The sequence below is a fragment of the Falco peregrinus genome, chromosome 9 (assembly GCF_023634155.1).
Source record: "Falco peregrinus isolate bFalPer1 chromosome 9, bFalPer1.pri, whole genome shotgun sequence".
In the NCBI taxonomy this organism is placed as follows: Eukaryota; Metazoa; Chordata; class Aves; order Falconiformes; family Falconidae; genus Falco; species Falco peregrinus.
Window position 1 is genome coordinate 38,882,993 of NC_073729.1, and position 22,226 is coordinate 38,905,218.

Here is a 22,226-nt window from a genome sequence, read left to right on the forward strand (position 1 = left end):
GTGTCCCAGGTGGCTGGGACCATCCTTGCAGGGAATGCTCAGGATGCAGCTGCTCTCAGGCAGAGGAGCTTGTGATGCCATGTTGGAAGCCTGGAGCTCAGCTGTCTTGCTTTTCTCTTTCAGTATTTTTTGTTCGAATTCCATGAGCCAAGGGACACTTTGTTCCACAGACTCATAGAGATCTTGGTAAGTAAGTCCTCCTCTTTATCCTTCATCAGTGACTGGTACAGCCAGATGCTTCTGTGTGTAGGTGCTGGGAGTGATGTGCAAAGCAAGGGCACCAGCACCAGCCAGGTACTCCAGCCAGAGGCATCTGCCTTGCAGAGAGACCAAAAGGCCTCCCTGTGGCCACAGCACAGCAGAGACCCAGCCCTGCTCTGAGCCAGTGCTGGGCAGTGTTGCCTTCCCATGGATTTGTAGGTGTCAGGTTTCCCTAAATGATCTCTAACCTGATCCTCCTCGACCAAGGGAAAGCATCTCCAAGGGAAAGCATCTCGGTGCTCAGGAGGATTTGTGCTGTCTGCAGGTGTTCCACTCAAAGAAGATACCATTCCTGGGAACATGCATAGGAACGTTCAAGATGGACATTGCAACAGTGTACAGCCAGCCAGGTAGGACTGACTGCACTGTGTACCTGCTCCCTGACCTTGGCTTTGTCTGAAACTGATGTTTTCCTTCATGCTCTGCTGGGTCTGGTGAGGGCCCTGCTTTTAAAGCACTTAGTTCATCTGAGCACTTCTCCCAGCTGTCTGAGGGGTGGTGACACTTCCTGCACCTTCAGAGGCAGGGTCAGGGCAATCTTAGTGCAGATGTAGCTGGGATGTGAAATGGTAACCTGGGTGCTCCACAGGGAACTCCTTCTCTTCCTTCTCAGATCACAGGTTTTTCCAGAAGTGGGCTGTTATCAGTGACCCCACAGACACCCGGGCAGGCGTGAAAGGCTTTGTGAAGTGCAACATCTCTGTCACTGCACGTGGGGATGTTGTGGGCTCCCTTCCCACCTCCTCCAGCAGCCGGGGTGAGGACATTGAAAGGTAGGTGTAGTGTGGTCTTGCGTGGCCTTGGGGAAAACAGTCACATCGCTCTTAGCACTATATTTTTTGCCCCATTTTCCCCTCTTCTGGTGTGGAAAGACCCAGGGAAAGAGACCTGTGATGGGGCAGGAACCAAACCTCCTGTCAGTCAGGGCATTTCCCAGCACTGTGTTTTCTGGGCTCCAGGAGAGAGCCAGAATATGAATTTGTCTTTCAGGAACCTGCTGCTGCCTAAGAGAGTCCCTGCAGAGAGGCCCTGGGCCAGGGTCTGCATCAAGCTGTATCGTGCTGAGGGCCTGCCCAGCATGAGTGCAGGCATCATGGGTGGTTTCTCCAAGATCATAGGGGAGAAAAAAGTCTTTATTGACCCATACGTGCGGGTCTCATTCTGTGGGCAGCAGGTGAGTCTGTTGGGGGTCAGCATGGGGCCAGGCTGATCCTCCTTTGGCTGCGTGGCAGAATGTGCTGGGCTGAGACTGCCAGGAGCCTCCGTGGGACACAGCAGTCCCACTGGAGACAGGCTGGGAGAACCCAAGTCTCACCATCTTTGGCAGTGGCCTGAGCCATGTGGCCATGGAAGTGCAGTGTCTGGATGAGAAGTCTTTTGTGGGATGTTTATCTTTGCAGAGATATCCATGGGGGACACCTGCAGCCCTGAGCACAGCCACTGGCTGAGCTACTAGCTCTGCAGGCAGAGATTTCATATCCCTGAACATCGGGACAGGGTCAAATAAATCCTAGAGCAGAAGTCCTCTGTGTAAACCTGGACTCAGCCTGACACCCTTGGGAGAGTTTACTGAGCTTTAGTGGCCTTTTTCTTGCACCTAAGGCCAGGGTTCCAGATCCTGTGACATCCATTAAGATGAGAATCAGTCCCTGGGCATGGGCAGCATGGTGGTCCTGGGTGTGCTCCCAGGGGGGCCCTGTGACACCTCTGGATCTGGTGGTGCTCTCCGCTTGCTTCCAGCATTTCCCTTGGCTGTGCAGGGCATGGCCACGGCTTTGTAACAGGTCCCCTTGATCACAGAACCACAGAATGGTTTGGGTCAGAAGGGACCTTTAAAGACTGTCTTGTTCCCACCCACCCTGCCGTGGACAGGGACACCATCCACTAGACCAGGTTGCTCCAGGCCCTGTCCAAGCTGGCCTTGGATGCTGCCAGGGATGGGGCACCCACAGCTGCTCTCGGCAGCCTGTGCCAGCGCCTCGCCACCATCACAGCAAAGAATTTCTTACTAATACCTAATCTACACATACCCTCTTTCAGTTTAAAACCATCCCCCCCTTGTCCTGTTGCTACAGGCCCTACTAAAAGGGCTTCACTGAAGCACAGAGAGCAATTGCTCGTACAGGGACAGGAGCAGGGATGCTGCCACCTCCAGAACCTGCCTGGCACCATCTGCAGGTGGGACAGGAGGACCTGCCATTCCCAGAAAGGCTCTGAGGCATCCCTTACTCTGGCTACCAGCAGGGACTGCATGGCTTTCACATGTTCTCCTTCCTAGGGGGAAACGTCAGTGGAGACCAACACCACTGAGCCTGAGTGGAATGAACAGATCAGCTTTATTGAGATGTTCCCACCTCTGGCCAGGAAGATAAAAGTGCAGGTCCTGGATGATGCCAGTGTTGGAGACGTGGCCATTGCTACACACTATATTGACCTGCAGCAGATCTCAGACCCTGGCAGGAATGGTGAGGCCTGGCACTGCTGCCTGCAGGACAGGGTGTCCTGGGAAGCCCCATGCCACGCACCCTCTGCTCAGCCATGGTGGTCTCCTGGTGGTGGCAAGCAGGAGTAGCTGAAGCATGCTCACATCCCTGTGTCCTGGGCTGTCTTCTTGGGGGAAGGTCTCTCTGCGGCAGCACACTGTGGTGTAATTAGACCTTGTCCCTGTCACTGCAGGCTTTAACCCAACGTTTGGTCCAGCCTGGGTGAACCTGTATGGCTCACCGCAGAACTCAGCTCTGCGGGACATCCACAAAGACCTCAATGAGGGCATGGGTGAGGGGATCTTCTACCGCGGGCGCATCCTCATGGCCATCACGGTGGAGATCTTCAGCAGCCTCAGCATGGCAGAGAGGAAGCTTGGGAACAAGATGAAAGGTGCCCTAAGCAAACTGAAGCTGAAGAAGAAAAGTAAGAAATTCAAGGAGAAGGCCAAAGAACTCAACCAGCTGCAGGGAGAGGAGGAAGCTGGGGGCTCTCAGGATGCCAAGCAGCCTAGGGAGGTCACTGTGGAGGTGGAAGAGCTTCATCCACTCCCTGAGGTGAGTCCTGCCATGCTGGTGTGGCTGACCTACACTGGCCTGTAGCACGCACAGTCCTCATGGGGAAGAGACAGTGGGATCAGTTGTTGGTGTAACGGTCTGGAGCAAACCCAGCCTGTCCATTGCTGGGGTGTCGAGGGCTTTCTGAACCTCTGCAATGGCTGAGGCCACACCTACAGCCCCAAAACTGCCTCCCACAGGCTGGAGCACCCCCACATGCGCTGCCTTCCTGGCACAAGCAGGACATGTGGGTGTTCTTCCCGGGGCACAGCTGCCTTTATGCATGTACTATTTTTCCCCTGGAGTCAGGGAGCTGTTGGCTGGCTCTGGGTCCCTACTTGGCCTGGGAAAGGCAAGGAAGATTTAGCTGTGTTGGTACAGTACCAATCCCTTAGCCTACAAACCTGCTCAGTGGCTTCATGCAAGCATCAGCCGAAGCTGTGGCTCTGCACTGACATGTTGTCCCATGTCTGGCAGCCCAGCGTGACCTCAGCAGCATCCCACTGATGTTCCTTAGGGGGACTCGCAGGCACTGGTCATGCCCTGGTGCTCAGCAAATTTTTGCTGAGGCAGTGTTTTGGTGCACAAGGCTCTTGGGTGGATTTCTGTCTCCTTGTTCAGAAAGCGCTGGGGAGGAAGGAGGAATTCCTCCTCTTCACTGCCTTCTTTGAAGCCACTATGATGGACCCCTCTCTCAGCTCCAAGTTTGTCAGCTTTGAAATCTCGATAGGTGAGTATTCCCTAGGGCCCTGTCTCCAGAAACCATGGGAACAGTGTGAATCTCTCTCTGACAGCCAAAGTCAGCACTGCAGTCCTAAGGTGCCAGCCCTTCCACAGTTCATGCCTCCAAAACAGGAGCTCAGGAGGGATGGGGGATGAGGCCAGGGAGTGCGCACAGTGCTTTAATTACCTTAAAAGTCTGGATGCTCTCCTATGGGATTGGACGTTTGCAGTATTTGTATGAACTGCCTCTTTGGAGAGAGTGGTTGGAAGTTTTTCTGGGAAGGTGAGGTGATAAGAGGTGAGAAGGGTTTGGGAGCAAGAAAGAGGAAAGCAAAAGAGGGGAAGCTGGGATACTGGGGTTGGCCATGTTGTGTTGAGGGGCTATGACAGTGGGTGGTGGGGAAGCGATTGCAGGAGAGCAGGTTCAATCCCCCACCTGCTAAGCTGGATGGGTGGAGATGCTGAGAAATCTTCCTGAGTGACTGCTGCTGACCCCAGTGTAGGAGATTTAGATAGCAGTTAGCAGGCACCTGTAGCTGCTGGAACTTGAAGGCATACGTAAGGACTTCCTTGCAATCACCTGGCTCCCTCTCAGAACTGATTGTCTATGTGATGCTCTGATGGTTGGATGCTACTGAGCTGCTAGTTCCAAAAGTAGTGCATGCTCATGTGCTTCTCTTGGCAGGACGATTGCACTTTTTGTAAGCTAGCAAACTTCCTTAACAGTGATCCCACTTACCTGTTTACTGTTTAATGCTTAACTTCAAGGAAACTATGGCAAAGCTGCAGAGGTTGTGACCAAAGTACAGAGAAGAGTGGAAAAGGGAGAAGCGAAAGAAGAAGAGCAGCCTTTGCTGGACCCTGGTTCAGATGGTGAGCTGAATGTTGAAGCCTTGGGCCCAGCTTCAGCAGCACTGAACAAGTCGGTGACAAAAGGCCAGAGACCAGAGCCCATGGAGTATGACAGGTGAGTTTTCTTTGTCCTTCTTTTCTACCTGCCCTGGTCCTGCCCCAGCTTCCCAGGTTGGTTATTCCAGATGTTTAGTCAGCTCATCAATGCAAGTGCTTGTGCAGGTGTTTCTCCTCTTTGCAACCCTGCAGCTTGCCATGACGTAGCTGGCTGCCATTGCCCATTAGCCCTACAGGCCCTATGGTGTCTGCTTGATGTGTGTAGGTGGCCAAGGACAGGATCCCAGGGAAACTGTGACACATTGATAACAGCGGTCCCTTTTCTGGTTAACAAGCAGCATCCTAAGGACAAGCCTGGTGAGGAGGAAGGAGTACTGCAGCATATGCTGTCCTATGTTGAGCAGGCGAGACACATACACAGGCTCTTCCGGTGATAGGTTTGCTCTGTGATTGCTGCCTGTTTGTCCCACAGGCCTGGCAGTGTCCTGGTGTTTGTGTTGCAAGCCCTGTGCCTACTATTGCTCAGTTCCATAGCAGTAAGAAACCTTGGCAGCATCCCATGCTCCCGTCAGCCTTGTGCTGCTCTCTGCTACAAGCCCTATGTGCGAGTTTGGGATGGCAAAGGGCAGATCCAGCAGCTTGCACCATGTTGGTGGTGCAGGGCCCAAAACAGTTGGTTCTCTGTGAGGGCGACAGTGCCCAGATGTTGCTCCCTGTGCTGAGTGCACAAGTGCTGCATTGTGACATGGCGTGTACTTTCTGCAAACAGCAGCTCTAACCTCCTGTGCCTGCTGCCCTTAGGTCATATAGCTGCCTGCCCATGACGCACGAGAAACCCTGCGTGTATGTGTGGAGCTACTGGGAGGATCACACCTGGAGACTCTGCATTTCCAACTGGATTGTCAAACTGGCAGAGCGCCTGGTAGTGTGTTCAGTGTGTCATGTTTGCAGCATGGTCCTTCCTGATGTGCTTTCCTTGTAGTCCATGCAGTTGCTCTGCAAGACATTTGTCTTAAACATCCTCACCCTCCCCGTGTGAGTGCATGTCTCTCGCAGGGCTCAGTCCTACCTGCCCTTCAGACACGTGGGACAGGGCAGTGAGTGCAGAGCTAGTGCCCATGCTGTGCCGCAGCCTGACAGTGGCTCCTGGAGGTGTGAGTGACACTATATCTGTGACAAAGAGCTCCTCTGCTGCCAGTCCTGAGCTGCAGTGTGCATTGGGGACATGCTGCTGCAAGCAGACTCTCAGCCTCCGGCTGTCATTGGGCAGGGGATGATCTCTTTCTGCAGCCTTGCCTTTCCCTTTTGGGCTTAGAAATGCAAAAACAGAGCTTGCCAAGTGTATTTCAGTGGCTGTTCAAGGACTGAGACAGAAGGTGGTGTAACAACCAGTGTTAAGGCTGTCCCCATGCTCAAGAGAGTTCCTGACAGTGCAGTGCTGACCTACAGCACTCTCACAATTCCCAGCTCTGCAGAAAGGCAGAAGTAATTTCTGGCAAATGCATCCTTGTAATGTTTCACTCTGACACCACACAGCCACAAGCTCCCTGAATGTTGGGCTTTCCCCACAGGAGCAGGGGCTGGACCATGTGGAGAAGCTCATGAGAAGGCCAAAGGCTAAAGCAGAAGAGCAGCTCAGAGATGTGCTGGAGGAATTTGTAGCTGGATGCAGGTTAGCATGTCCCTGATTTCCTAAGGTTTCTTGTTTTCAGATTAGGAGGTTGTATCGTGTTCTGCCTGGGCTGTGCACAGCCTGCTCTCTTGTCCTCTTGAGGTGGATGAGCAGAAGGAAACCAGGACAACCTGGAGAAAGGATCCTATAGCTCTTCAGGCTTGGAGAGGAGACCCCAGTCCTGGGAAGCACAGAGGTCACAGGAATATGCAGCCTCCATATTCCTGAACTCCTGGATGTTTCCTAAATGTTAGGACATTTCCTTCACAGACAAGGGACTAGTGTTTCAATTGCTGTGACTGCCCACTGGGGTCTGATATGCACTTCACTCCCCAGCCTTGTGATGGTGACAGTAGAGAGGGAGCCTCAGGTGCTGAGTGATCCCCAGTGTACCTTCTGAATTAAAAAGCTTGCAGAGGAGAGGGAGAGAGGGCATTGCAGAGAGGGGGATTTCTGATACATCCAGATTAGTACCAGGGATTTGGAGCTTGTGCCCCTGCTGTGTGAGCTGTGTGCTGCTTGCTGGGTGCAGGGGATGCAGAGCCTGTGCAGCTTTTCTCATTGCAGGCAGTATTCACTCAGCACAGAGAGAAAAACAATGGCACATCCAAACAACCTCGACAGATGTCGGATGAAATACCTGATGCGCAACATTGTAAGCTATGGGCCTTGGTGGTGGCGGTGGGAGCCTGTGCAGCCCCCACTCTGGGGAATGCTTCTGGAGGACCAGCTAGAACTGAGACTAGGAAGGAAAGTTGGGGCTAAGACTCATGGTATCAGTTATAGGTTTTTACTGCAGCATCTCCAACCTCTGCTCAGAGAAATACAGCTTCCAGCACAAGGAACAGAAGCAGGGACTGGCCGTGCTGCCTCCAGTTTTATGCACATGCTGTTGTGCTCTGATGCCATCCTTCCTCTCCTGTGGGACCAGTGTGGCTGAGCACATGCATGTTGCTGCCCATTTGGTTGCTGGAGGCCTTCTGGCACAGGCTATTCCTGCAGACCATTTTGCGGAAGCTCACTGAGACCCAGTGCCCCTGGAAACTCAGCCCATAGGCTGGATACCCATCCAGAAGATCTACAACAGCCATCCATCTGCCTGAGGATGGTGACGTGTAGGCACTTGTAATCCTGCAGAGAAGACCAGCTAGCTGAATGACAGCACAGTTACATACCTTTCATCCACACACAGCAGAGTATGTGGCTGTATTCATAGTCCCCGCCAGACTACATACCTTTGAAAAACTGACCAAAATGCAATGAGAGCAGCAGGAAGTAAAATTTAGGCATGTCTGGGTCCCAGCTCCCTTCTGTCTGCCTCCCTGAAGATCACCTGAGTTATGGTGAAGGTACTCTTCTAAGTCTGAGACTCTCTGAAAGAGAGAACCAGCTGAAGAGGTGAGTTTCTGGCCTTGTCCGTCCATACTGGGTTTGCTCCCTGAATTCCTTAGGAATATTATTAGTTTTGGTTCATCACGAAGTCTTTCCTCAGATGTGTACACTGTCAACTAATGGACATAAAAGCCTAGCCCCGTCTTCCAGTTTCCTACATCTTCGTATTCCCCTATTTCTGTGGCCCCAAGTTGCTCCTTGTGCAAAGCCTCCCTCAGGCACTATCTGGACCCTTAGACCACCAGCTTCTGAAATGTTTATTCCTCATACATCTTTCTGCCCCAAATGATGCAAAAGCCCATGGATTTCTGTTACCAGCTGGTATTGTCAGAGCTGGTGAGTTATTGGAGTATCCAGTTCTAGGCACCCTTCACTAAATGGCTTTTGACAGGTTCATGGAGGTTTGCTCTCGGCAGCTGGGAAGCGAGCTGTGGTGGAGGTCAGGCACAATGGGGCAGGATGGACACAATCAGCACATGGATGCTCCCCTTCAGAGCCCCCATGATGGGTGCCAGCGTGGCATGCCTGGGTCATGACAGGCTGTGTGACAGCTGTGCTCTCTGTTCAGGTCCTGTATGCAAAGCAGGGGCTCCGCGTGAGGCAGCGGCTGACTCAAGCCAATGTCAAGGAGAAGGTTAAGGAGACAAGGAGGATCCTGGCAAAGCTACGCTTCATGGCTAAAGAGGTACAGCTGCTCCCAGGGCACCTTGTTTCCGAGCAGGAGAGGGTACAGGCAAGGAGAAGGCTCTGGGCTGGCTGCCAGGGCTCTTGCTAGCTTGAGTTGGGGCTTTTCCTCTGCTATCTTTCCTTGCTGTGTAAAATCCAGGTTTCAGCTGCTGGAAGTTACCTTCTTTCATGCAATAGCTCTTTTGAGGGATGAATCTAGGCAGCTCTGCAGGGTTCCAAGCAGCTCAGTGGTGAGCTGGAGGCAGAGCTGGGCCAGCTCCAGGCCACCCAGGCCTCCCTGCCCTTTCTGCCTGGCCAGCCCAAGGCTGTGCCTGCAGTGGGACTGTGGGCAGTCTGCCTGGGAAAACAGTCTCACCTGTGCTACCTGCAGTCCCACCAGGGACTGACCCTGGACGCATTCTGCAAATTGAAACTTGCATTGAAATAAGGTCTCTGTCATGGATTAACCCCATCCAGTGACTTAAGCCCCACACAGCCACTCACTCACTCACTCACCCCACAGTGGGATGGGGGAGAGGACTGGAAGAGTAGAAGTAAGAAAATTCATGGGTTGAGATAAAGACAGTTTAATAGGTAAAGCAAAAGCCATGCACGCCATCAAAGCAAAACAAGGCATTTGCCTTCCCAAGTAACTATTACACATGCTGGAGATGGCTCAACACCTGCCTGCTGATGGGAAATGGTGAATGAATTCTTTGTTTTGCTTTGCTTGTGCATGCAGCTTTGGCTTTGCCTATTAAACTGTCCTTAACTCACAAGTTTTCTCACTTTTATTCTCTCCCCTATCCCACTGGGAGGGGGCTGAGCAAGCAGCTGTGTGGGGCTTAGTTGCCAGCTGGTGTTAGACCATGATACCTGCAGGGCTGACTCTCAGAAGCATGTGCCCAACATTAGGCCCTTCATTTGCTTCTGGATCTCCAAAGCACTGTGCAGTCCTTCCTGCAAGGAGATGAAGCTTTCACTGTGTCAGTGGAGGGAAGACAAGATATGTGCTGTTCTTCTGCTGTGATGTTCCTCTCTTTCTTTCCTTCAGCCCCAGTGCACCCTCCCCGATGTACTTGTCTGGATGCTCAGCAACAACAGGCGTGTGGCATATGCAAGAATTCCTGCACAGAACATTCTCTACTCGGTAGTTGAAGAGGAGAAAGGCAAGGACTGTGCAAAGATCCAGACTGTCTTTATGAAGGTAGGGTTTGTACCAAAACGGTGTGCCCTTGCTTGCTTCACAGTGCTTCTCCTTCCTTGCTTCCAGCCTTCCTTCCTGAAATCTGGGAGTTCACAAGGAAACAGCTCTTGCTCCACCACTGTGTTTTGCCTCCCTGTGTGGTGCTCTGTCTCTTATGCTCTGGTCGGTCACTGGCTGATGGTGATCATCTTGGTCTGAAGGGGGGGCATGAATAGGATGGGAAGCCTGCTAAATTTCCTGTGCTTCCAGGTCCCTGGCTTACACACTGGTGAGATCTTTGCCAAATTGGAAATCTACATGTGGCTTGGGGTAACCAAATATGCAAAGAACTGTTTGATGGAGCTGCCTGAGGAGTTCAAGTACCTCTCTGAGAGTGGACAGGAGATAGCCCAGCTCTTGGCATACAGTCTTCCCAGCTGGCTCAGCAGGGATGGTGAGTGCAGATGCCACTTTTCCATGGCTTCACTGTTAGCAGGAGAGGAGAGAGGGCCTGTCCCAGGGTCAGTGTCCAACAAGCAGGACCTGGCTTATCATTTCCAAGGCATGACTGGGACCAGCAGGTCCAATTTGCTCTCCTGAGGGTGCTCACAGCAGATCACTGCACATTTCACATGTCATGTCCTAACCAGAGGTCTCTGGGGAGCCTGCTGAGCTTGTCTTGCTCAGCCAAACTTTTTGAGATGTGCCGGCCTTCTGAGAACCACAGTGAGTGCCCCTAGAAGTGGTACCCATTCCTTGCAGGATGTGCCCACTCCTACCTGGCTGGCCCTCTTTCTTCATGCGTTTTTTGGTCTCACACAGGGCTGAATTGGGGAACTGGGACGTCTGTTCTCTTTTTCTTGCCAGATTTCAGCTATTTCCAGCTCCGAGCCCATCTGTATCAGGCTCGAGGGATACTCCCTGCAGATGACAATGGCCTTTCAGATCCCTTTGTGAGAGTGGTGTTTTCAACTTATTGCCAGACCACCAGGGTGAGACCGCTTGAACTCTTGCCTCTGCTTTCTTGGGGACTTGGGAAGAGGAAAATCATCTTGTCCTCACTGACACATTGAAGGCCAGTGATAGGGCAGTCTTCCTGGAAATTTTGTATCTCCAGGCACAGGGTATCTGTGTGCCCTGGGCAGTGTGACTATGTTCAGGGAACACTTGACAAAACACATGTGTCTTTGAACAGGATTTCAAAGGTTGATTGGCATGTTGATCCCAAGTGCTGATTTCACACTTCAACCATCTTTTCTGCTGCCAGACAGCGGCTGCCTGTGGCTGCGTGGAAGGAGGGATCAGCCTGTGCTTTCTTACTCTCTTTACAAAGTGCATGTGGTTTGTTTCCATTGGCTGTGGTACGCTCAGGCCTCCTGTCTGTCTGCAGATGCTGGAGGAGACACTGAGCCCCTTGTGGAATGAGCTACTTCTGTTTGACCAGCTCATTATTGATGGGAAAAAAGAAGAGTTGAAAACAGAGACCCCCATCATTATAATCAACCTTTTCAGCCACAATAAATTTGTAAGTATGGCGTTGCTGCCCTCCTGCTGTCTTCTTGAGGACAGAGAAGGCAGAGGAGCTCTGTGTGCATGAGGTATTTAGGAGCCACACCTCTGTTTGGTGTGATCATGATGCAGCTTGATCCTGGTCCACTGGTGGTGGTGAGTCCTGAGGGCTGTGGCTGAGACTTTCTGCAGACTTCTGCTATAAGCTGGGGTGAAGCTGCTGGCTGCAGTGTGCAGGTGGCTCAGAGATGCTCTGAGCCAGGGCTTGATGAGTGCTCGTGGATCTTAGATCTCTCCTCTCTGGAGAAGCACTGCACATCTCCCAGCTGCCTGCCCCACTTCCTCAGCAGGCTCACATTGCAGAGGGCTTGTAATCAGGGGAGGTGATGTAGCTCTTGGAGCCCTTCCTTATCCTCTGTCTCCCAGGTGTCATCTTCCATCGCTCTTCAGTCTGTTGTCTGCCTTCATTAGTACTTCGAAGTCACGCTCCTCTCCTGCACCCCCTTCGTTATCATTAGGGAAATGGTGTAACTCACACCGGATTTCTCCTGAGCAGCTTTCCTGGGACCATTTCCTGGGTCCCAGTGCAAGACACTGACATATTGGAGTGAGTCCAAAGGAGGCCACCAAGAGGGTTGGGACTGGAGCACAGGACAGAGTGAGGAGAGGTGGACAGCTGGGTATATTCAGCCTGGAGAAGATGAGGCAAAGACAGTGTCTTATTGCTGCCTGCAGCTGCCTGATGGGAGAGGGCAGAAAAGGAGAAGTCAGACTTCTTCTGGAGGCACCCAGGGGCAGGATGATAGACTATGGATGCAAGTTGGAACAAGAAGAAAATCCAGCTTGATATAAGGAAGCAATTTTCACCCAGAAAACATTGGGCCTGTACCTCAGAGAGCTTGTGGGCTGTCTGTCCTTGGAGACATTCAAACTCTGGCTGGAGGAGACTGAGAAACCTGATCTAGCTTTAGATGTCCTCTGCTGCATGGTCCCAGGCCATTTGTCCAGTTCTGCATGGAGATGGAGAGGAGGGTTAAGAGGAGCTGCTACAGGCACATGTAATCTGCTTCTGGCTCTGGATGGAGCAGAGGAAATCAGAGGATGGCAAAGGTGGAAGAGCAGTCTTGTACTGTGCCAGGTTGGCTGGAATTAGGGGTGGTCTTTTCTTTGAGGTGGTGAGATAACACAGGGATGCTTTGACCCATTCCCCTCTTTCCTGCAGGGTTCTCCCGAGTTCCTTGGCCAGGCCTTTGCCGTTCCACAGGTGAAGTTGGTTGATGAGCCGTACACCAAACCTGCCCTGCAGTTCTTTGATTTCTACAAAGGCACCAAAGCAGTGGGAGAGCTCATTGCCACTTTTGAGCTGATTGAACTGGATTACAGTGGTTATTTGGAGGTAACGGGCTTGTAGGAACCTGCATGTGGTTGCCAGCTCTCTGGGGAGAGCTGTGTATGTGAGGAGCTTGTTGCACGGCCCACCAGAGGATTCTCTGGTGAAAGCCATATCTGGCTTTCAGCTGAAGGGAGGCTGCAGGGACAAAGCGTGTGAGCACAGATCAAGAGGGGAGGGAGAGGGTGCATGGCATGGAGTAGAAGTGGCTTTCATCACTTGGTGTGCTCTGGCTCCACCTGTTCAGCCATCGGTGCCTGAGGATGTGGAGCCCAAGGAACCTGACTACCTGGGAGACCCCCATGCTGGACGGTTCATCATTCCTGAGGGCATCCGCCCGGTGCTGAAGGAGTTCCGCATAGAGGTACGCTGCCTTCTGCTGGGCTGGCTCCTGCTGGCCTGCCCCAACTGGACAGCACAGCTGGCCTATGCAGAGGGCATGACTTAGGGGGGTAGTTGGGTTTGGAGCTAAAATGTCCCTTTGAGGCCTGAGAAGATGCCAAAAACGGGGTGCTTGACATGAGGGAGAAACAGTCTCAGGAGTTTAAAAGCCAGAGCCCTTGGGCATCTGGCTTGAGAGGGTTGCCTCATGCCTCTCTTGGGGTCTGTGTCCTGCAAGGTGAGGCGGGTTGCGGCACAAGGAAAGGTTGCAGGTTGCATGGCCGTGCCATGCCTGGCTTGTCTCAAGCAGCTCTGAAGCTTCATGTTGTGCTTCAGATCCTGTTCTGGGGCCTGCGGAACCTGAAGCGGGTGAACTTGTTTGAGGTGGATCAGCCCCAGGTGATCATTGAATGTGCTGGCAAGAAGGTGGAGTCAGAGGTGATTGTGGCCTACAAAGAAAACCCCAACTTCACTGAGCTGGTCAAATACATGGACGTGGTGAGTGGGAACGGGGATCCTGCCATGCCAGGGTGCGCTGTGGCTGTCCTGCACACATGTACTGCCTGTGTGCTTGTGGCAAGGTAACAGGAGGGGAGCTTGCCCCTTGGGTTTTGCTCTCACGTGGCCACGTGGTTCAGCTGCACATGAAAACCTTCATGAAATTGCCCACCAAGGGCAGTCTCAGCCATTACTTGTCACTACAAGTCTTTGGCTTTTGGGCAGTGCCGCAAGGTGCGCCATCAGACCTCCCTGCCTGCGGTCAGGCTGCCATGGGTATCATCCTTGCTCCTGTGAGCCCCATGTGTGGTTCTTTTGCAGGAGCTCCCAGAGCAGGTCTACCTGCACCCTCCTCTCAGTATCTTTGTGGTGGAGAAGCGGGCATTTGGACGCACTGTGCTGGTGGGTACCCACATTGTGTCTGATGTGATGAAATTCTCTCCCAGAGAGCTGGAGGAGGAGCCAGAAGATGTGCTCAAAGGTGAGCTGCTTGGTGAGGTTCCCATGGAGGCAGCAGGCAGGTTCTGCCAGTGGCAGAGATCTGTGGCCCTTCCACTCCCTACTAGCCAGGCAGCAAAGCCCTCTCCCAAGATCCACAAGATGCCCAGAAAAAGCACAGCGTGGGGCAGGGTAGGGCTGGAGGCAGGTTGTGATCCTGGTCTGTAGCACTTGTCTCCAGACTGGCGTTCAGGAAGCAGCATCAGCCAAGCGGTTGTGCTGTGTAAGGGCTGGCATCCCTCTTTGGGGATGGCAAAGGGCAACTTACTGTTTTCTCCAAGGTTAGCTTAATGTTTGCCTCCCTACCACACTGGCAGGACTGTTCATCTGTGAATGTGGCACCTCCTTGGGATCTCTTTCCCAGGCACTGTGTGCCTTACATTTGTAGAAAGTAGAGGAGGGAGAATGGCTCATGAAGACGTCTTTATCCAGAAGGACGTTTAGCTGGGGCTATATACTAGACAGTAACTTATCCCTGTGGAAAGTTTGTGTATAGAATCTGAGATGTTTAGCCTGGGAAGGACTATCGTATTTAGCTGTTTCAGCCCCTTGTGTAGCCAGGCTAGAGATCTGTCCCCAGTGAGGCCTCCATCAAGCTTTAGGGAGCTGGTCCACTAGGACCAGGGATTGAAAGGTTTACGCTTCTCTCCCATCCCATCGTTGGGTCTGTTCATTGGGTAATGGATTCACTAAATAGTTCTGTGATAGTGACAGCCAGAGCTCCTGATCTAGAGGTATGCAAATAAATACAGCACAAAAGGGAAGAAGCAAAGGATTGATACATCTGTGATTATTTCCAAGTACGGAAGGTGTATCTCATAAATCTGAATTCCTGGGAGTCAGCAACAAGCATGTTGATCATGGTGTCCAGTCTCAGCACTGTACTTGTATTTCCTGTAATATTTTTGTAGGGTCTGCTGTCAAAGGCTTTCAAAGCAATCACACTATAGTGAGGTAACAGGGAGGGTTTTCCTGTGGAATAACAACGGGACAAAAAGTAGGAATAAATGCATGGAAACTTGAAACTCTTTCTCTTCATCTCAGCTCAGAAAGTCTCATCCCAGCATCTTCCTTCTGAGACTGTAGTAAACATTGCCCCAGCAGCTGGTGACCCACGTCCCAGCACTCACCCCCTGAGTCTTGTGAAGGTGAGTGATGTATTTGACATAGCAAATTTTGAAGTTTGGAGAGCCAAACTGAAGGTTACAAGCATTCAAAACAAAAAATAATGTTCAGAAGTTCAGAGTTAGGTTTCAACCATAATTTTTTGCTCTGGACTCAAACACTCCTCTCTCCTGCCTGTTCATTGGCACCGTTGCATGTCCAGGCTCTGGCACAGGGAGGAGAGCTACATTGCCTAGTGCCTTGAAAACTGCTGCTTTTGTAGAAAAGCACAAACCTGGGGCTGTGTGTAGCTTTGCAGCTCCTGTGCTCTGCCTGAAAGCTGAGCCTCTACCAGAGGCTCGCAGGGTACTAGAGCAGGGTGCACGGGTGTCCTGGGTGGTCATTTCCTCCCTCTGAACCCCTTTCTCCGTTCTTTGGAGGCTCCTTTGAAGAAAATTTGCATCAATAAGCTTGTAAAGAAGGAGGATGAATATGAAGAGGAAAAACCAGAGCTCGAAGAACTGGATTGGTGGTCCAAGTACTATGAGTCCCTGAAGGAGCTGTATAACCAGGTAACCTTTTGTGATAGCTGTCAGCAGAGGGGAAAAGTAGCTGCACTGGCTTGAGGAGCATGCTTTCAACAGCACTGAGTGTCTTAGGAGCCCACCTGGCATGGATCTGCAGGAAGATGTGGGCTTTTGTGTGTCAAGCGCATTTGAGGTGTTCAGGTATCAAGCGTGCACCAGCTGGACTGATTTCAGCAGACAATGGGTGCTGACACATCCATGAGGCTAGGTGCCCAAGTGGTTTTGAGAATGCAACTGGATTTTTGCTGAGGCACTCCTGAAAATGTGACATTGCTGATTTTAGCTGCGGTGCAGGGGCTTTCATGCTGCTTACTTTCTGTCCTGACTGTCTTCCCAGGATGTGCTATGGGAGCTGGTCTGCCCCAGATTTCTTTCCTTGCCCCATGTCCCTTAAATCTCAACAACAAAAAAAACAGCAGGAGGATCTGGGGGAAGAGCAAAAGTCATTAAGGCACTCACTGGATACCATCCTGCAATGATGTTAATGCTAAATGATCTCAGGCTAGGTATTACTGACTCTCCTGGCTTGAAAGCTTTGACAGGCCTGTGCTTGGATGCAGACACCTTTGCTGTCAGGGAAGTGGGGTAACTGTTTGTGTTTCAGACACACAGTGATGAGGAAGATGTTGAGAATGATGACGTGAATGATGCAGGTGAGTCCTCTAGCAACATCCAGCTTTTCTGTGGGGAAGAGTCAGGACTTGCACCATCCCAGAGGGTGCTGGGCTTGTGGGAATGGTATCTGAGCAGGCAACAGCTTTGCAACATTCAGCAAAAACAACGCAAAAGGAAGCAGAGAGACTGGAAACGTTGGCAAGGGCTAACAAAGGCTATTTCAAGTTTAAACACCAAACTTCCCTCAGCAAAGTATGGAAAATTGTGCTGAAGCAAGTGCCTTCCTGAGTGAGCAAAAACCCACAGAAAGATCAGCTGCAAGGCTCATGGGATTGGCAAGATGAGAGCAGGAAGCAAAGGTGGGATGGAGAGAGGATGGTGGAGAGGCAAAACTGTTCAGGAGCTGCACATGATTCTGTGCCCATGGGGTACTCACCTGGGCTAGAGGATTCACTTCAAGGTAACACAAAGACAGTAATAGCAAACAGGTGATCTAGAACAGTGTTAAAGCTGCAGGCTCAGGTTTGTGGAGGTGTAAGCAGTGACACGCCTAGGAATGACCTGGGGAGGTGAGACAGTAAGTATAGAAATTATGTAAACCCTATTTCAGGAGAGGCTTTCTTTGCTGGGAAACCTGAGATGCTGTAGAGCCACCTGGTTAGACAGCAATGGCTCTGGTTACCCTGACACAGTTCAGAGCCCTGGGCGAAAGCAAAAGCTATTGCTGGGGTCATTTTATGGACAGATACTTGAGATGATGGGAGAGGCCAGAGTGTTTCTTAATCTCTTATTGCCATTTCTAGAAGGTGGGAATTTAAATGCATCCTCCATAGATGTGGAAGCAGAAGATGAGATAGCAATTGAAGCTGAACCTGCTCGACCCAAGAGGAAGCTCATCGCCACCCTTCAGGTTGTTGCATTATTGGAGTGACAGATCTGGCCTTTTTCAACCCCGGCTCTTTGTCCTTGTTGTCCTCACCTCCCTGCACTGGAATTTATAGACTGGGAGAAGAACCTGCAGTGTGCACTGGGCCCCCATTGTTGCTGGGCTTTGAAACAGCTAGCGAGACCTTGGAGCCAAGCTGGGATGTGTGTGCGTACCTGAGGAGGGACCTAGGGGGATAAGGGAAAACAATAGCACTCGGCACTGAATAATACAGGGGTAAGGTAGGACCAGATGAAATAGTTGAAGCGCAGAAGGGATGATCTTTCTGACTCTCCTCCCCTTTAAGATGACAGGAAAAGGCCCAAAAATTACTTTGTACTTATTTCAGATCTACAACTCTGAGCTGGAAAATGAGTTTGGTAATTTTGAAGACTGGCTGTGTATTTTCCCCCTTCATCGTGGCAAAGCAAGTGAGGATGAAGATGGAAACGAGGATGAACATTTTGTGGGGAAGTACAAGGTACTGTATCATTTGAATTACATATGTACTGCATGTGTAAGAAAATCCTTAGGAAAACCTGCATTTCAGACAGGTGCCTGACACCAGCAAAGCCTTGGAGAGTGCATGTTTGTGCAAGGTGATGTGAGGCCACGGTGCAGCATGGCCAGGTACCGTTGGTACCTGTTGAAGCAGTTGTATACTGTAGTTCTTTGTTAGTTGATTTAGATTTTTTAGCTCTTGCAAAGAGAAAACATGAAGCATAAAGGACTTGTTTAAAAGAGGCACTATCTTCCCACCCAGGAGATCTTGAAGTCTCTGAAATATCAACTACAGAAGTTGATTTAAGAAGGTCCCTAGAAAACCTTTGGTGCCCCTGCCTTTGGCAGTCCAAAGTGTGCCTGGAAATGTTCAGATTTTACAGCATTGGCAGTGGTCTGACAGCCTACAGCCTAACTTGCAAACAGGGACTACCTGGGCCATGTGGATGTGATAATGCCTTTGGAAAGGACTGTCTGCATGGGTCCATGGTATCTGTGGTCTGCATGGCTCTAGTCTTTCATTTGGCAGGCGAAGCTGGTCTTGGTGGCTCCAATCCTGTCTGAGATACTATCTTTTGTATCTGATTGTTACTTGCAGTGTCTTTTCTGCAGGGTTCCTTCTATGTCTACCCCACTGAGGAAGCTGGCGCAAAGCCCAAGGTCTCCCAGGGCGTTCCAAGAAACAGACCCATCAAGGTTCTTGTAAGAGTTTACATCATTAAGGTAAGTCTCTGGTGGTGGTGGTGGCAGTGATGTCCCTCCCTGTGGACCTCCTGCCATTCTCTGCTCAGTAAATATACAAGTGGCACCTGTGAAACACTCAATGCTGGCTTGAAGGCTCTGCCAGCCCAGAGGAAGTCAGCTGTGTCTTGTCCAGGGGGACCTTTCCATGCTGCATAGCTTCAGGAGGTGCTAAAAATCCAGATGTGTGTTTCTTGGCTCTACTTACCTGCTTTGAGTCCATGGGCAAGCAGGTGGTCTGACACTGAAGACATCGGTAGCTTGTTGAGTGGGGATTTGTGTGCAAATGTGACTGTTTCTGTTCTGGGGCAGCTGCTGGAGGGACCTGAGCAGCAGGCTTGGATGGTCTCAGGCCTGTGCAGTGTTCCTTGTGCAGGTTGCTCTCTGCAGCTGACATATGGCAGTACCTCTTGTGTATTCTAGGCTACGAACCTGTCTCCAGCAGACCCCAATGGCAAGGCAGATCCCTACGTGGTGGTGACTGTGGGGCAGGAGCAGAAGGACACAAAGGAGCGATACATCCCAAAGCAGCTCAATCCTGTGTTTGGAGAGTATGCAGGAAATTTTCATCTAGCAGGTTTAATAGGAATAGTACAAATCTGGGCTCAGGCTGTGGCCTAGTATCTGTGGTCTTCTGTTCCTTTCTGCTAGAGAATCTTGTGCTGTAACACAAAGGTCCCAGGCATGTCTTGTGCTTCCAGCTGACACAGGAGCCCTAAGTGTTTTGGGTTAGGAAGGGAGTACTCCCAAGGGCTTGATTAAGATAAAGTAGCGAGCCAAGCAGCAACAGAACATTAGGGAGCTTTTTCCCGAGCTCCAAGACCTCTATCCAAGGGCATATGTTCCTGGAAAAGTAACTAATTTATTTGAACAGGCACACTGAAAACTGCACACACTGGATTTACAGAGAACCAAACTCTATCTTTGAATTGTCAAATACAGTTGTTAAATGCAAAGGATGATCCAAGCAGAGCATGTGTTTCATTTCCATCCTCTTTGCTGATTGTACTTTCCCCATTTGCTTCTGTCCAGAGTTGTGGAGCTGACAGTGTCCTTTCCCATGGAATCAGAACTCACTGTGGCAATATTTGACCATGATTTGGTTGGATCTGATGATCTGATTGGGGAGACCAAGATTGACCTGGAGAATCGATTCTACAGCAAGCACAGGGCCAACTGTGGAGTGGCTTCTCAGTATGACATGTAGGTACCGGTGTGACACTAGGGCCGCGAGACACGTTCTTCTCATGTACTGCTTGGGTGGGTAGCAGAGCACCTCCAGTTTTGCAGGACAGAGCTGGCATCCACAGTATCCTTTGAGCAGGTGCTCCACAGATTGACTACAAATTACATGGGTAACTCCATCTCCTTTAGATTCCTACCAGCTTCCTGTGATAGCTCTCATTTCTACTGCAGACTTACATATTTTGTGTACAGTAGCAAAAAATTCTTCAATGCTTTCATGTTGGTGTTCTATGAGAAAAGCGCTCCCTTGACAATGATGTGATTTTGAGCTCTTTCAGGAATTAGGGCCATTTCTCTGGTAGCAGCTAATTCTGTGAGCAGCAAGATTCATGACATCTGTTTTTCTCTGGCCTCATTCAGTATCGATTCTCTGGTGTTGCTGGCCAGCTTTCTGTAAACTTCGCCTACCCTGCTACTGGAGAATAAGCTGTGTGCATGGAGTTGAGTCCCCAGCACTGCTAAAACCTCTCTCCCAAGCTGCGGCTGGAATTTCTCCTGTTACTACTCTGAAGCTAATGGTTCTGTGGGGTGCAAGCCTGGCTTGCTTTCGGGGAGGAGAAGTTTGTTAAGTTTTTCATTCATTAAGCTTTTGTGTCCCCGTGGTTTTCCCAGTGAAAATCTGAGCAGGGATTTGGTGGCATAGCCTGTGCTGTAGGGAAGGCAGGGCATTTCACAGCCTAGGAAAAAAACATGTTATGTCTAAGCTGAAGATGCTCTCGATGTTCTCCTTTCCATGCAGAAACAGCTACAACATGTGGCGAGATGCTTTCAAACCCACACAGATCTTGGATAGCTTATGCAAGAAAAATTTGCTCCCTGCACCAGAGTACAGACGGGAGGAGGTCAAAGTGGACAATAAAATATTCAAGGTCCCCCCAGAGGCTTTTCCTGAAGGTACAGAGGGCTTGGAGAACACAATGACTGCTCCCTTAAGTGGGTGTCTGTGCTCAGCAGTGCACATGCTGGTGAGAGGTCTGGGAACCCACCAGCCTCTCTTCCCTGAAGTATCCAGTCCAGCTGCCCCCACTCTATGCCCTGCATGGCCCAGCTTTCTGGGTTACTATGGGAAGCATCCTCAGTGCTCAGTGGCCTGGTTTCAGTGATGTTGCCCTGGAAGACATGATCCAGGCCATCAGGTCCCAAAGTGGCTTCCCGGGCAGCGGGTGGAGCTAAGTAAATCCACTTGCACAGCAGTGATGTGCACAGGGGTTTTGACGGCGTAGCTTATTCTGGTGGCTGATGCTGGCACAAAGCTCTACCTCCATCTGCTTGTGAGCACCAGCAGCAAGATACTGGCATCCTTTTTTAATTATTTTTTAGGGTGGGGAGTGTTCAGTCTCCTTTCCTGTTTTTGGCTGGCTTTGTCATTCAGGGATGCTTTCTGCTCTCGTGGCTTTGGGTGCATTGGGTGACTCCCCGTGGCTTCTCACGACTGTTGATTTTATCCTTGTGGGCAGCTTCTGCTTCTCCTTTGCCATTTTTCTTTCCTCCTTACTGACGTTACAAACCCTGAGCCAGGGGCACAGATGTCCAAGAACACATCAACCTTTCATGCCCTCCACCAGCAGTGATTGAGTACTTCCCTGAGCACAGGCCTGTCCTGCTCAGCCCATTCTCTCCAATGGCCAGCACCTGTGCAATCAAATCCAGCCTGGAGGAAAGGATGGAGCAGATGTGGCCCACCTGTGGATGGCTGGGCCCTACAAGGCAATGCTGTGTAGCCTGTAGGAAGGATGATCCCCGTGCTTGACCTGCCCAGAGAGGGGACAGCTAAGTGTACAGCCAACTTCACCTTCTGTTCATTTCAGTGCTGCTGTTCCTCAGCTTTTTGCTGTCCTCTGTGGCTTATGTCATGAAGGGGAAAGAAATCTTGCTCGGGAGAGGGCAAGGAGCCTCCAAAAGCTCTTTTTAACCTTTTCTCAGGTCACTGGGTAGCTGAGAAGGGAGAAACAAGGTGCTTCTCTGGTGTTCCCCTGAAAGCTGGCTCTGGTTCAAATGTTGCTGCAGTTGGTGCCCCGTGAACATCTGCTGAGCTCAGGGACCACTTGAGATCGTTTTGGTCTCAGACTGATCCCGAAAGGGCAGATGGTTTTCATAAACACAGGGGTGGGTCATTGTGTCCTCACCTGTTGGTTTCTGCTTTTCTCTCCACCAGCAGGATTTGGTCTTGAGCTGCCTGGCTTTACTGTGCCAAATGAGTCAATTGCACAGACTGTTAACAGACAGCACAGCTTGTCACTGCCAAGTGGAGCACTTATAGGGCAAAACCTCTCATCTGGATCTGTTGGCACTACCACAGGGACATGGGGACTTAAACTGACTCAGAGGGTCACATCCTCCTCAGTGTCTCCTGCATCCTTTTCCCAGGGCCATAATAAATTC

General features: G+C 51.0%; 1 protein-coding gene across 19 annotated transcripts in view; it reads left to right on the plus strand.

The window, feature by feature from the left end:
- LOC101911605 (fer-1-like protein 4) overlaps positions 1 to 22,226 on the plus strand; it is a 40,637-nt gene that overhangs the window by 10,852 nt on the left and 7,559 nt on the right. For 16 of the 19 annotated variants that reach the window (XR_008748747.1, XR_008748746.1, XR_008748745.1 and 13 more), the window contains 29 exons: positions 124 to 186; positions 527 to 611; positions 875 to 1,034; positions 1,252 to 1,435; positions 2,540 to 2,726; positions 2,938 to 3,302; positions 3,924 to 4,032; positions 4,794 to 4,992; positions 5,736 to 5,856; positions 6,506 to 6,606; positions 7,174 to 7,261; positions 8,567 to 8,683; positions 9,719 to 9,871; positions 10,121 to 10,304; positions 10,718 to 10,842; positions 11,241 to 11,375; positions 12,582 to 12,755; positions 12,997 to 13,113; positions 13,467 to 13,628; positions 13,950 to 14,109; positions 15,171 to 15,274; positions 15,671 to 15,802; positions 16,422 to 16,470; positions 17,236 to 17,342; positions 17,707 to 17,838; positions 18,471 to 18,581; positions 19,023 to 19,150; positions 19,632 to 19,802; positions 20,584 to 20,738. Coding sequence is in view for 16 of the 19 variants with exons in the window: in XM_027783737.2 (XP_027639538.1) it covers positions 124 to 186; positions 527 to 611; positions 875 to 1,034; positions 1,252 to 1,435; positions 2,540 to 2,726; positions 2,938 to 3,302; positions 3,924 to 4,032; positions 4,794 to 4,992; positions 5,736 to 5,856; positions 6,506 to 6,606; positions 7,174 to 7,261; positions 8,567 to 8,683; positions 9,719 to 9,871; positions 10,121 to 10,304; positions 10,718 to 10,842; positions 11,241 to 11,375; positions 12,582 to 12,755; positions 12,997 to 13,113; positions 13,467 to 13,628; positions 13,950 to 14,109; positions 15,171 to 15,274; positions 15,671 to 15,802; positions 16,422 to 16,470; positions 17,236 to 17,342; positions 17,707 to 17,838; positions 18,471 to 18,581; positions 19,023 to 19,150; positions 19,632 to 19,802; positions 20,584 to 20,738 (4,078 nt within the window). In the remaining 3 variants the exon portion in view is untranslated. The remainder of the gene's footprint in view (positions 1 to 123; positions 187 to 526; positions 612 to 874; positions 1,035 to 1,251; positions 1,436 to 2,539; positions 2,727 to 2,937; positions 3,303 to 3,923; positions 4,033 to 4,793; positions 4,993 to 5,735; positions 5,857 to 6,505; positions 6,607 to 7,173; positions 7,262 to 8,566; positions 8,684 to 9,718; positions 9,872 to 10,120; positions 10,305 to 10,717; positions 10,843 to 11,240; positions 11,376 to 12,581; positions 12,756 to 12,996; positions 13,114 to 13,466; positions 13,629 to 13,949; positions 14,110 to 15,170; positions 15,275 to 15,670; positions 15,803 to 16,421; positions 16,471 to 17,235; positions 17,343 to 17,706; positions 17,839 to 18,470; positions 18,582 to 19,022; positions 19,151 to 19,631; positions 19,803 to 20,583; positions 20,739 to 22,226) is intronic. The other 3 variants (XM_055813860.1, XM_055813875.1, XM_055813863.1) reach the window with 3 other exon arrangements.